This window comes from Crassostrea angulata, chromosome 1 (genome assembly GCF_025612915.1).
Source record: "Crassostrea angulata isolate pt1a10 chromosome 1, ASM2561291v2, whole genome shotgun sequence".
Taxonomy (NCBI): Eukaryota; Metazoa; Mollusca; class Bivalvia; order Ostreida; family Ostreidae; genus Magallana; species Magallana angulata.
Window position 1 is genome coordinate 43877327 of NC_069111.1, and position 15626 is coordinate 43892952.

General features: G+C 30.3%; 1 protein-coding gene across 1 annotated transcript in view; it reads right to left on the bottom strand.

The window, feature by feature from the left end:
• Window positions 1–5436: 5436 nt before the first annotated feature.
• The window catches only part of LOC128187259 (uncharacterized), a 30708-nt gene continuing 20518 nt past the window's right edge, over window positions 5437–15626 (bottom strand). The window contains 22 exon segments of the mRNA XM_052857606.1: window positions 5437–6092; window positions 6197–6255; window positions 6643–6758; window positions 7785–7899; window positions 8191–8207; window positions 8469–8568; window positions 8864–9039; window positions 9122–9183; window positions 9319–9425; window positions 9757–9780; window positions 9903–10163; window positions 10289–10411; window positions 10742–10987; window positions 11080–11337; window positions 11755–11874; window positions 12086–12223; window positions 12304–12432; window positions 13111–13236; window positions 13643–13891; window positions 14163–14279; window positions 14403–14519; window positions 14678–14806. Of these exon segments, the coding sequence (XP_052713566.1) occupies window positions 6057–6092; window positions 6197–6255; window positions 6643–6758; window positions 7785–7899; window positions 8191–8207; window positions 8469–8568; window positions 8864–9039; window positions 9122–9183; window positions 9319–9425; window positions 9757–9780; window positions 9903–10163; window positions 10289–10411; window positions 10742–10987; window positions 11080–11337; window positions 11755–11874; window positions 12086–12223; window positions 12304–12432; window positions 13111–13236; window positions 13643–13891; window positions 14163–14279; window positions 14403–14519; window positions 14678–14806 (2825 nt within the window). The 3' untranslated portion in view covers window positions 5437–6056.

The window sequence follows — 15626 nt, forward strand, 5'->3', positions numbered from 1 at the left end:
GAGACAATACTAATACCAATCAAACAATAATTATTATTTAGGACATCAGTTTGCAATCATCTTATATGTTACTTAAAATAATTTATTTTTAAAAGACTAAAAAAGATGTAATAGGATATCTTTTAGGTAAACGTGTACCCCGGGGCAATTGCGCTGAAAGTGTTCCAAATAAATGAGCAGGTAGATGTTATGTAACATTCACAATCTTTTATCAATTTTGATACAAAAATTAATAAATTTTACTTCCATCTATAGCGATTCAAAGTGCCATCACCTCTATTTGCAAGATCTTTATATACGTTCTTGTTTCGATGCATCTAGATTTATTACCAATCTAAAAGACTACTTTTAAAATTGAATTAATCAAGATTATTTAACTTGTCCCCCGTCCTGTAATAAACCTCATACAAAACCAAAAAAACTATATTTTATCGACTGAACAGTTTTGAAAATGATTAAAGTTACAAAGACTTAACAGAAGAAGTGCGTGATTAATGTAAAAAGATTATTCATAAGTATATATAGAACTGTTAGCGAATTACGCAATGTGGAGAATCATATAGCGTAAAGCGCATTAGTACGGTACATATCATTAGTTACACGTACTCGTAAAAGTACACGTTCAAATGTTTTTTTTTCTCTGCTGACTATTTCTTAGAAAGAATTTTCCACAAGGAGTGTACGCAAATCAAGTACTAAAGCGCCAGGTATCAATTAAATGGAAATGTGGTTAACTTTTATTTACTATGCACACGAATGACGTAAATAGTCTAAACAATTTTATTCTTCCAAAAAACCGACTGTTAAAGCTTTAGATTCAAACTCATTCTTATCATAGATTCTTTTCTTAGAAAGAAAAACTTTTTATATATATATATAAAGAAAAAAAAAGCAACACTAACTGCAAAACATAAGCGCTTTCATTGTTAAAAATCTTCATAGTATATATATACATACTAGTAGCCAATTAAGTTAACTTATGTTATCTAAAACAAACTTAATTGTCAAAGGATTCATTATAGTATCGTTGTCATGTCAACGCATCTATCATAAATTATGGTTAAAATTGTGGGATTTAAAATTGATGTGGATGAAACATTGAGCCATAATCAAATAAAAAAAACGCTAACCGTAATTTACATAATCTTAGGAAGCATTGATTTAAGTTTGATTACCAAACTGATAAGGTTTAAGATACAAATCTTCTTACAAGTAACATAAAAGCATAGCATTATGGAGCATTTTCAAGTTTTTATATTGTAATCATTGCAGTCAGAGGGAGGTCAAAACTAGGGTAAAAGTGATCATTTTTTTAAAAAGTGATCATCTCGTTAAAAATAAAAGTTAGATTTAAGTTTTAAAACTTATTGCAATTTTTTAAAAGATAAAATCAACAACAATATATGTTTCAGAATAAGATTTCGATAACCTCAATAGATTACAAAATACCATGAGAAGAGCTTTTGTGGGACCTAATTCAACCAATATAACCACTGCTGATTGTAGACGGGTATTAAAGTCAACCCGGTAGTTTGCAAACATTACATAAGATGTGTCTCGAAGGACAAATCAGGATTGATCATGCAAAGAGATGGATGAATATTCTGTTTTCTCAGCAATAAAAAAGTTAAAACAAAATCCCAAAAATCATATATGCCTACATTGTTAAGGGTTTTTTTTATTTATAAAAGACGTTGTTAACTTTTTATAATAAAAAAGAACTTTGACCCATGCGTGCACGGGATGACATTGAATTTACGAAATAACTGTGTCTCGGGACAGGCCTTCACCACAATTTAAAATGCCTCTCATATACCCGTAATGTAGCAAAAAATTGCAGAATCGCTCCGAAACGATTTTGGAGAAAATTAATGAAGCTGCATGGAAAATTACAGTCAAATTATTCATAACAAACCATTTTGAGGCTGTAAATACCTTTCATTTAAAAATTTAATTCATATTAATGAAGATTTCAACACTTTCTCATCAACGTTTTTACTCACTTCGAATTTACACACCATGTTGACATTCTGAACTCTCGGGATTTTTCATATTAGATGAACTGAGTTAGAGTTATCTCCGGTATTTCCTTTGATGAACAGAATATATGACAAATTTTCAATGAAAATTTTCACGTATTTGTTATATCGTTTCTGAGGTTATCCATGCAAATGTGATATTGTGGAAACATAAACTAAAGAGCGTGAATGTAATGCACATGCACAAGATTGCAAAATCGAAAAAATCCAGATGATTTCTGGATTTTTAAAAGGAATTTTCGTTGATGATTATTTAGCGAAGCTTGATTGAGAAAAAATAAAAACAAATTGGTAATCTTCAAGTACCAATGATGGTTAAAATACTAGTATTTAAAACAATGTCAGTACTCTTCCGATTTCTCGGTACTAAAGCCCAAAAATTCGAGTCTATTATTTTAATATAGTAGTATAGATTGATGTTTTAAAACAAACTTATTAATAGGCAAGTTCACAAACTGTTTTTGAGATTTATCAAACTGAATAACAAACACAGACAATCTTATAACAATCGCACAAAAATACGGCAGTGGTAAGTCTCGAGCGAAGAGGATCACATGTCTGTATATTCACAATCACCATTGTCTAAAGCCAACCTTCACCGATTTGAAGTGTGGCCATTCTATCAATGTCCTTAACATCCAATCTTAATTCTGGGAAACATGATATGTAGGGCTATTAACGAAAAAATGGGAAAAACAATGTCACAAATAACATTTAAAAGATATTTTATTAATTTGGCATTACTTGCAAGATATAACGGATAAGACACATTGAACTTGATTTGTATAAATTACCAGTTTCCGCCGTGAATCTGCACATCCTTGTTGGTGATGACAGTTATATAACAAAGACTTACATATCAATTGCGTGAAATTTAATGTTTTGCAAGTAAAGGCACCAGACACAATATTGTGGGCAGAATTAAAGTTACTAAAATAAGAAATGATAAATGCATGAACCTTGTTTTTGGACACTGGAACACCATAATAATGTCTCTTATACACTGTTAGATTTAAAAAACAAAATATAGAGAAATGCAAGGGCGTGTTTAGTTTTAAAGTTCTAAAATAGCATGAACAAAATTATACTGTAAATTGGTATATTCCCTTTTCTGTTGAAGATTTAAATAAAAAGTCACTATAACTAACTTTCGTTATCTTGCTTCTTTGTTTTATTTAAATATATTAAGTGCGTTTCAATCGCTTCTCGTCTATCCGACATACTCAGAAAAGATATCTTTTTTTTTTCTAGAAAAGTGGTATAACTGTCAGGAAAGCTAGTCACTCAGTGACAGTTAACCTCTACAATTCTTGGCAATGTTTGGTCGAAGATTTTTATGTGTAGGTAAGACAATAAATTTCAAATTCAGATCATACATTTTTTATGATAAGAGAAAATTGTCATCTTACAAACAATCTACGGTAGTTTTCCCAGAATACCCGACCGTGAAGTCGAGAATTTGTATTCCAGAAATACAGACTAAGGTAGATAAAATACCCCAAATTTATTTGTGCATAATCCTAAGCATAAATTATATCTACTGACTGTTTATTTCTACAAAAATATCTCCATTATGTCATTCACAACTGTTGTCATTCAAAATTACGTGATTTAATCCCACCTTTTGTCATCAGTTCGTATTATAAATAATTTACTTACCTGTTTAATGCATAATTTATCTTGTATAATGTTCTGCTCTACATATTATATGTTACAGTTGGTTTTAACATATGCTTTTTTACAGCTTAAAGTATATTGATTTTTGTTCTTCTCAAATTATTGGTACGTACCAGAAATGATGTACATCAAAGTTTATATGTTTTGATCAGGATATAATCATATTTTGATCAATAAAATTTTCAACACATTTGTGAGTCTGTTTGATGTGTTGAATGAGGAGACATAAATAAAATGTCAAAGTCCGAGGCGATATGACGCAAATTTTGAATTCAGGAACACCTTCAACACTCAATCGCGAGCGAGCTTATTATTGTAGTTAAGATCCTTACTTTCAGTAGATCCACAATTTCTATACTTTTCATGAAACGATGCAGTACCACGTTTATATAATTCTTTATATTTTAATTTTTCCTTTCTTGACGGGAATCCCGATTGTTATAAACAATTTTAGAAACGGGATTCAGGTGGGGAAATTTTACGGCGAAGCACAAAGATAATCTCATTGATCCTGCTTGAGTCTATCTAAGGAAAATCGGAACAAAGAGACAACATCTCCAATTTTAAATAAAATAACGTATTCTTTTGGTTTTTAATCCACATTAATATCGACAATTGTCTCATACAACCTTAAGGTATCCTTACACAGAAAATAAACTTTATATTTGAAGACATTTAAAATACAAATTCTAATATTTAAGAGTTGCATATCGTCGAATAAACTATAAACCAACATCCAGGAGTTTTTGCACGGCGGAGGGGTGGGTGGTCCATGTGTTACTACAAAAACATACATCCAATTCTAAAATCCGAAATAACATAGCATCTGTTTTCAAAATTATATATCGAAGAGTGACGTAGACATTAATACACCTTTCTCCGGCAACGAGGCAGTTTACCGTAATAGCTTTTTAGTGAGTATGATTCAATTCATAACATCATTGAACCGATTTCAATACTTTTCTTTTATTAAGGACATCACCTTAAGAATGTGAGATTTTGTAACTAAGGTATCAAATTCCTAATATCTATCTTATCTTCCCTCCTTAAAGAGAAGAACCAGGAAGTAAATTTTGTGAACGTGACTGACAAAATACATTGTCTCTTTAAAGTACTCTTGGGGGACATAATAAACCTTCACGGATTATCGTCATTGCAGTAAAGTAGTAGATAGAACACGAGTTTTAAAATGCACAGTAGGCACATAAGTCCTTTTCAAGATAGAGGTGGACGTGCGGCTTCAACAATGAGGGATATAATCACGCTGATCTGTACTCTTGATAAGTTTTGAGCCATTGTTTTCTTTTCAAGACACTTAACAAATATAATGTCGTTTTGGATTTATGATGCTGATCTGTGTACGAGTTTAATCTCTCTCGCCCAACGTCTCATGTCACAAGTGCATTTTCAAGTGTGAAAGATACATGTGCACTTAAAATGAGCGATACGTTAAACACACAGATACCGTCAAAATATACTGTTATATATCAGCTGTAGTGTTAATTCACGTAGCGTAGATGAGAAAAGCCTTCCTTTACAATAGTCTATAAACTTGATTTTAGAGTTATAAATCACCCAACCACAATCATTTCATAATAGACACATTTCGTAATAGTACACCACATACCCGTCTGCAACATACACACAAACATGTATATTTTAGAACTCCGAAAGTTTTCACACTAATTAACAAAGACTCAATAGAAAGTGTATATATAGTTATTCCTTTATTCACACATAATTTTTTAATATTATTTGCCATTTTTAAGAGGCACCATACTTAAGTAAACATCATTGTCTGTTGACCAAGTAAATGTTTGTTGTTTCTTTCTTGATTGAAACCCACTTGTTGGCTTTCTATGTGTTTAAGATACGACACTATGCAAAATAATCGATGCATTGTATCTAAATGTTCATTTCACAGAGTGTGCCCAATACTTTGTCATTTTTTCGCAATGAAAATAAAATAAAAATAAAAACTATAATACATTTAAGCGCAATTACTCAATATCGAAAAGTTGTCGTATATTACTAGTATGTTTATTCATATTTACGTCCTAATTTAAGCAAATTTCATCAATGAAATAAAAAAAGATCAACGCATCAGCAAAAATATTTTTGCATTGTTGTCGGTCATAGATAAATTAAAACCTTTCAATATAATTCATACAAGCATATACTTAGTACAATTTAAATGTTTCTGGGTATATTTGTAAAATATGGATATGCATAATAAATATTTTTCAAAATCAGTTCATATAACATAAACAAATATATAAAACGAAAATTAATATGCAGCAAGGATCACAGATACAATATATCTACATATAAGTTTCTTCATTAGTTGATTCTAGTGGTTGGTCTTTTGATTCGAAACTGAAGAAAAAGATTAAAAATGCAAATAAAAACAGGAGAAATAATAGAAAAACGGGAACTGGATTAATATTTCTTTTTTTCCTTGCTGTTGCTTATTTACTTACCTGTTCTTGGCCATTTAAAAGATCGTTTATAGAGTTCCAGTAGTCTGAATTTTCGTAATCTTTGAAAATAAAAAAAAAGTGTGATAAACTGATATGTCCGAAATAAGCAATACATATGACTGCCATTGGCCAGGGGTTACATAACTCAACAGAACAACGCTGGAAAATTTCCAACACTGACTTAAGTAGCGCTAGGCTTTCAATAAACGAATGAGCATGAAAAAGACTGACTTAGGCGTCAAAAGAACAGCCGCAAATAAGCTTTTTGGTGTACAAAAATATCAATAAAAAGTCGAGTTTTTGCATCACATGAAGAATTCGGTCACAAACAAATGGACAGAGTTTCATGTATAAGGTTATACATTTGTATCACAATGTGACCATTTCATACGAACAAACAAATAAACAAACATTACAAAAATAAACGGGAGGAAAATATGCCCAACCTCTTGGTGGATTCTTGTGATAAATATCTCCATATTGATCAATCGTACAATACTGATCTTGAACACTGTCCTTACTGTGATTTAGATATGCGTAGTCATTATCCCGTATAATTGCGCTGAAATTAAATCAAAACAAATCAAGTGTATCTTTATAAAACATAAAACAAAAGAAGGCTCATATGTTTCAACAATACTATATACTTTATGCTCATAATAATCGTAAGTTTGATGCAATGAAAACATATTGCCCAAATGACTTAAGGGGTTTTAAAAACGTCCTTGTAGAACCATAAATATATACAATGTAGTACACGAAAATGTCTCTTTTTCTTTTGTTCTTGAATTATGTCAAATTGAAAAAGATACTGTTATTTGCAATAAGAGTATATTCAGCTGAAAAATAAGTTGCAATGAGTCGACAATCCAAAAAGATATTTATGACGCGATAGAAGATTCTATTTCACATCCACCTACATATCATGATATTTTGTATATTGTTTGTAACTTTGCAGCATTACTCTATAATTCCAATGCACAGTCAAAGCAACACGTTTTTACATCTTACTTCTGATTCACATATTGTACTTTAACAATACAAATTTCAAGTTTATTATGTCATCAAAACTATGTAAATTGATTTAAATATTCCGAACTTAGAAGTTTAGAATGCCATTAAATTTGCGTAAAATGTTTTATATATTCTGAACTATAGCAGTGTTACTTATTCTTATAAGGAATGAAAAAACAATTTTCTGCAAGTGTTTGCCTTAGAGTGACACATACGGCGAGGTACACCCCTGCTTTTGTTTTTTTAAACAAAAAATGGGGTTTAGTTGAACAGAATCAAACCTTCTTTGATAACGCAATTTTCTGATAACAATCATCCACTTTTTTCCATTTCGTTATTTTTGTTTTGTTTTATCATTCGATTAATTTTAAATTGTGCTTCAATATCCATTCCTATTATTTTGTAAACAACAATTGTTATAATGTGACTCAGATTTCAAATTCCAAAACAAAATAATTTGTTAACAATTAAAATGGTGTTAAAATATTATCGGATTGTAAACTGTAAACGTGTTGAAAAGAGGCCTTATTTCACGCCTAGAACGATTATTGTCAACAGCCGTATATCTACTCACCTGTCTTTTTTCTGCGCAGACTTTCTCTTATGGCATACATATATGATTGCAAGAGCAACAGTTGTCATCGCGAGCGGAATTGTGACTCCAAGAATTATTAGGAATGTCGACCAATCTGAAACGCCGAACAATTTTACTTTATTTCATTAGAAATTATGACAACCAACACAAAGTGTAAACGGTTAAATATCACAATTTTGGAAAGACTTGTCTTGTTTACCTGATTACAAATACATACATTATATAACCAAATTAATTCAAACCCAGTCTCATCCTTTAGAATAAAAGTGATGCATATTAAGAGAGAGTATAAATGCTTAAGATCAACCTAAACCATTCTTTACTTTCAAAGAATAGAAGATACGTATACATGTAGTTATGATAAACAATTTGAATATTTACAAACCTGTCGTTTTCAATTTTCTGAAAGAATTTTTAAAAATATTTTTAAAAAGGCACATTTAGATACATTTATTCAAAAATATTATATAAAGGTAATGATAAGCATTCAATAAATATGTATATGTATTTTAACAATTGCAGGTATTTGAAAAGATTTATCACATATATTTTCAATTTAGGTAAGGATATACCATTCTTTAATAACTCAAGAAAATGCAAAAGAGAAAAAAAAAGTATATTTAGAACATAATGTACTCTAAAAATGTTCAGTAGCCAACTTACATGGTCACACAAACAACATTTCCTGATAAAACATCACAATTTTCATCCACGTTACATATGCCAGAATATACAGCACAAGGGTTGGTGGAACTATTAAGATCTGTGCGAATTTCAGTATTGTAACTTTAACATTTTATCAGTGTTACATCAAAGAACTGTAATCAACTTGTACAATTCAATCCATAAAATTATATTAGTTAATGGTCTTTGCTTATTATATGTGTTTTACACAAAGTTAAGAAAACAATTACAAGAATTTTTTTAAACGATTGGATTTATTTGATCTCTAGGAAATGACGCATTCTTTTGATTCAATATTTTTATAACAAATTTTAAACAACACAATCATCAGATTATCACTTAATATTTCTGGCTTTCCATTCTCAATAACTTACTTGTTTTGATACCGTTTTCATAAACATCAACGTTTTTGACTGTCGTTAAATGGTTGAATAGTGATATGTTTTCCCTTTGTTGCAGTATTTTAATCATGCTGTTTGTTACATTAAGTTTCAGACTTTGCTGTGAGCCATTAGCAAATATCTCATGATCGACGATAATGCTTCCAAATCTGAAGTTCCAATGTTAATTACTGAGACATGACAAAATCGTATTATACATTTGTAGTAAAAATCTTCATTTACTTCACTTACCTCAAAGACAAAACCACTACACGTGTGATATCTTTAATATGTTTCTTGTAAAATATTTTCAGCTAGACGAATAAAAAGATAATAATGTAATAATATGAGTGGTGGACACTTAAAAAATACTCATTCTTCTTTGACCTGGTTGCCAAAAACTATTTGAAAGAGTTTATTTATGCATTTATGCTGAAACATATGCATACTTTCGATTGAATTTCGTTTCTCCATTCCTTGCTTCTATTAAGAACTTCTTCTCTGTCATAGCCAAAATAAAAATGTATCTCAATTTTTACTTTGAATTCGCCATTACCTAGCAAAAAGCAATGAAAATATATTATGTAATTTATGCTTATTTTTCCAAGCAAAAAGATTGCAATTAGTGTTGTTAAACGCAAAATTTAAACTAATCAATAACATTGAAAAACAAATTATTAAAAAACAAGGTAAATTTAGATATAAAGATAACACAAATAAACTGCCTTTAAATAATAAGCTAAGATTTTAAAGAAAAAAATTGGAAATCATCATTGAGTATTGTCTCTAAGTTAAAAAATGCCAGCAATCGATAGAGTAAATGTTAAATCAATTATTATGTTTTTTTATTCTATGACTTGAAATAAGCATTGCATTGATTTACTTACTTGTATTTTGAGGTGGGATCGGCGCTATATAGAAAATTATGAATTCGCTTTAAAAAATTACACATTCATATAAAGCATGTCTGCTTTACCAGATTAATATCGTAATTTTCTTTAAAATAAAGTAAAATGCAAAATAGGGTACTTACTAATGCAATCATTTAGATCGAGTCCTCCATACTGACATTTGCAATGAGCTGCCCCTGCAGTATTCTCGCAGACCTGATGGTTAGTTTCATTGCAAGAATGCGATCCACTGGAACACTCATCTACATCTTCTGAACAATCGTTTCCTTTCCACCCTTCGTTACATTCACAGTCTCCAGTCACATGATGGCAATCAAGGGTATTGTTATGGGAACATGTGCAACTGCTTGAGCAATTATTCCCAAATGAAAACTGCTCACATCCTATACATTGTATAAAAATGACTATTAACCATATTCAAATTAGTTATTATTACAGTAACTGTAATGACAAACGCATTTGTACTCATATCATTTAATGTTTTTTATCATTTATAAATCAAATATACTTGTGCATATTTTCCCATCTCCATGAAAGCCTTTGTTACATGTGCATGTATAAGCACCGTCTGTATCATTACAAGTCGCATTTTGTGAGCAATTAGCTGTCTCTTCACGGCATTCATCGATATCTATTAGAAGCAAATCATATATTTCTTTTTAGGCACATTTCACAATTATAAAATTTGGTTATAATCAATGTTTATGTTAAGCAATAACTAACACTTATTTAATGGTTGGTGATGTAACCTATATATTCTTTATTCAAAACCACCAATGATTCTCGAAATAATTCGGTTCTGAATTCGGTTCTGCCAACTGTAATCATTGCATGATAAACTGAAGTTTAAAAAATAGTTTCGAATCAAAACATTTGTATTCTCAAAATATATTATTTCATGTGCAAGGTTTGCCTAATATGCTTGTGTTTCTTTTATTAACAAATACACTATGACACTTACTATGACAGTGAAACAACGTTGTGCTGTTCAAAACATAACCGTCGAAGCACGAACAATCAAAGCTTCCTAGGGTGTTCGTACAGTTCTGACATCCGTCAACTATGCCTGTTGCATTGCATTCATCGATGTCTTCACACCTTTTGTTGTTAACCAACGTGTAACCGTCTATACAACTACATTGGTAACTACCATAAGTATTGCTGCAGTTGTGACCACAAATGGAATCTTCTTCACATTCATCTATATCTATGATCAATGGAAAAGATCGACGGTATTATTTTCTGATAGGACAATTAATTTCTTGAAAAAGATAACTAAGCCAAGCAATACGAAATTACCTATGCAACTGTCATTTTCTGTTAGGTTAAACCCTTCTTTGCACTGACATTGATAGGAACCAACACTATTTTTGCATTCTTGGAATGTGTTGTTACATGGATTTTCAGTGTTATTGCATTCATTGATGTCTGTATCACAAAATGTTCCTGTCCAACCAGATTTACAAACACATCCACTTATATGGTCACACCTTTCCGAGCCTTGGCCACATTTGCATTGTTTTTGACAATTTTCACCGTATAAGCCTGGCACACACACTAAATTAAAATAATTTTTTGCTAGAGAAATGTAACTGTAAATCTCATTTTTAAATATTGTTATACATCATATTACATGTATAATATACTGTTAAAGATAAATGATCATAAGAAGATTATAAATACTCCTATTCTATTAAAAAAAACTCATCATGTTCAGAGTTTGAAGACAAACCAGTTTCATCAATGTAAAACATATGAAATTGATTGATTTATAAATAACCATATTATAATATACTGTTAAAGATAAATGATCATACAAAGATTATAAATACTCCTATTCGATTAAAAAAAACTCATCATGTTCACAGTTTTAAGACAAACCAGTTTCATCCATGTAAAACATATGATAGTGCTTGTTGTATAAATAAAGAGCACAAATACAAGGTTATATATTTTATAATGTAAAGAGTTTACCTTTACACGAAACCCCATCATTTTCTAAAGCGTATCCTGTAGCACACGCGCATTGAAACGAGCCATCTAAGTTTGTGCAATTCTGTTGACATCTGTTCGATTCTTTGCACTCATCAATATCTGAAATTTTGGAATTATCAGAAATAGACAGTACTACAAAATAAAATATTTCCTGTTCATAATGTTATTAAAGGTAACAATTTAAAGTTGATCGAAATATATGTATCTCTATATAAAATGGTTGTTAAAAGTGAAATTCAACTTTTCTCACCAATAAACGTGCATACTTGTGTATATTCAAAGTGATTTATGTAAAATTTCATATTCATACCTTTACAAGTACTATTGTCTATATCAAGTCTGAAACCAGATGCACAGAAACAATATACTTTATGTGAATTTCCATTTTTTTCAAACCGACACCCATAGCTGCAGTTCAGTTCCGGGAAAATATCACATATATTGTCCACTGAAAACAGATTAAAGTGTTTATAACTCTTGAAACACTGTTAAATACGCAATTTATTCCAAAAAAATTAAAATCCACACCCTTTTGACAGGTTCTTCTGTCTTTGTCATGCAATTCATATCCAATTTCACATTCACAGTTATATCCACCATCGGTATTAATGCAAATGTGATCACAATCTGCAGTTGCATCTTTACATTCATTAATATCTACAATAGCAAAATAACATTTTCAAAACAATGTAAAGCATTTGTTTTACATGATTTCTGTCGTTCAAAAAAGCACATGCTTATGAGAATTTTGTGCAATTTTTTTTTAATATAAATATAATTTATGTATATCTTTCTAAAAAATATAAAACGAACTAAAAATCCATACTAGTTACATTTAAAAGACGCATTATCTTCCTTTCAATTTGTAGTTTTTATATTTTTAATTTAAGAATGTATGATCTGTTGGGGTCGACCTTTGTTTCATATTATCTTAATATCAAATTTAATATCGTATCTTTAATCATAATTTAAAAAAAGGTTAATCGTGTAAATCCCTTACTATCAACTGAAAAGTTATCTTTTAAAAAGTTTATCAAAGAATATTAGATTACTTTAACATCAATGATACCTGTATCAATTGTTTACGTATATGTATTTATAGAATTATATAGTATTTATTGATTAATCATAAAAAAACTGCGAGTGATTATGATTTTGTGGATTTTCATCCTACAGGGTAAATGTTGGAGACGCACAGAGTTATAAGGAGAATAGGCAATTTAGCTTCTCCTAATTTTTTTAGCAATGTAGCCATAAGGAAACATTACAATCTCCTTTAATTGTATAAATGACTTATTTTGTTATGCCACATGTTATGGTTCAGCAAATAAGTACCTTTACAAATAGAACCATATCTTTGAAATCCTAACTTGCAGTTGCAAGTATAATTTCCGTACAGGTTTTGACAATGGGTATCATCCGGGCACTCGTTTAAGCTTACATCATCACATTCGTTTATATCTGAAAATACAAAATCTTAAAGACTTAAACTGTGGGATAAAACTTTTTTTTAGATGTAAAAAACATTGCACTTAAAATTAATTTAATTGTTACAATCGAATTTTTCAACACTAGTTAATAGTTAAAATAACATTTTAATATTTGCAATGGCGTAGGCATAAATATGAAAACTGTATATATTTTTTTTTAGTGGGGGGGGGGGGGGGCGGTGGCGGGAGGGGGTTGCTACAATGTGTATACAAACATATGAAACGTATATACTACAGGAATTGACATGTTTTTGGCATTACTTTAACTTTTGGTCTTTAAGTTAATGAAATATAATAATATTTATTTTTTAATGGTACGGCATATTACCATTTCATTGAACATACGTTAATTAAGAGCAGGTGTTTAATCTTTTTACCTTCGCAAATATCACCATCCATTCTGAATCCGTCTATACAATTGCACTGGTAAGACCCTTCTATATTTTGGCAGACTTTTTCATTTCCACATATGGTTTTATTGTCACATTCATCGATATCATCCGTACAATTCACCCCTGTCCAGCCAAGTGTACAGACACACCCAGTCACTGGGTCACATCTGTCCATACCTTGTCCACAGGTGCATATTTGTTGGCAATCCTCCCCGAAATATGGTTCTTCACATTCTGTGTGAGAAACATTTCAAGAAATTTTAAAATATTTCTAGAGAAAAAACTTGTGGTTAATAACACTATAATATGAAGATTACTAGAAAATTGATACATGCCATTAGTATGAGAAAATTAAGTCAATTGCACATCAATTTATTTAATTTATCAGACAAGAGATTTTCGTTTAATTGAAAAATATCAATACCAAGATATTATTTCAATCATTATTTCGTAAAAAAAGGACAAAATTGACAACGACAATTAAAACATCATTAAAACAAAGCACCTGAGCATGAAATTTTATCTTTATTTAGTTGGTATCCAGCACTACAAGTACACTGGAATGAACCATCGGTATTTGTACAATTTTGTTGACACGGTTTGGCATCACACTCGTTGATATCTAAAGTGTACAGAAAATCAAAAGTTTTGTTAAAGTACAACAAACGTATTTTGTTAATGTACTAATTCCATGTATTCTTTTATAATGCATGAACTGTTTTATTGATGCTACAATTCACATTACCGATACAGTCTTCTTCATTTTCAGCAAGTTGATAACCAATCGGACAAAGACATTTATCGTTATCCATATCACAGGTGTAATTGCAAGTTTTTCGAAATCCTTGACATGTATTTTCTTCTGGATAAGATATATGCGTAACAAATGTATTCATCAAAAGACATTTAAAAACGTATGGACTTCAATGAAAGAAAAACAACTTCTTAAAAAATCATCTTTTTTAAACCCTTATTTTCATTGTACAAAGGTTTTTTTAAATATAAGATTTCAAGAAATACCTGTCCTGAAGCAGGTAGTGTTGTCACTATTTAAAGAAAACCCTTTAAAACACTGACACTTAAATGATCCATGTGCATTATTGCATATCTGTTTGCATCCAGATGTCTTTTCCAAACACTCATCAATATCTATTCCAAAATAATAATAAATGAATATGATACCGGTATATTCTAATAATCCACTTTTTAAAACCATATTTTAAGATATAATATTCAAAATAATTGAATAATATGCATGTCTATATAATTCATATAATGCAGCTTATCATAAATATACATGAATGTAGGTTTCCCCCCTTTTTATTCTATTTAAACGTCAGCAAGCTTCAGTTTTGATACATCTGAATAAATATTTTACTGGCAATAAGAACAAAAGAAAATTTAATGTCTTCCGAGACAGCACCTATTGCTTGGTGGAAATGGGGAAAACATTTGACGCCGAGGGTAAAAACTAGAATTGCTATTATATGTATCTGAAAAGTCAGTAAATTAGTTTTTTTTTATTAAGTGGAAGATTACTTTCATTGTAAGCAATGTAGAATGCGTTATTGCTAACCTCAGTTCGACTTTCATGAATTTAACGATCCGTTTAAAAGTTAACACCAGCTATGATCAGAAAAGAAACGCAATGAAGATAGAGTGTTTGTGGTAAATTGGTTTAAAATATTCAATAGCAGATTACTTTGTGTTGTCATTTTACAAAGAAAAGTGGCACAAAGGTGTAATAGGAAAAATAATTCATAGCATATACAGTGGTAGCAACGTTATTAATGACAAACGACACGCACGATTCTGATACACGAACGATCACGCACGATACACGAACGATCACGCACGATACACGGACGATCACTAACTTACTGAGTTTTCACGATACACGAACAAAAACGATAAAACACGCAACCGAACGATTCTACACCATTAAACACGCAAAATCGAAATTATTTTT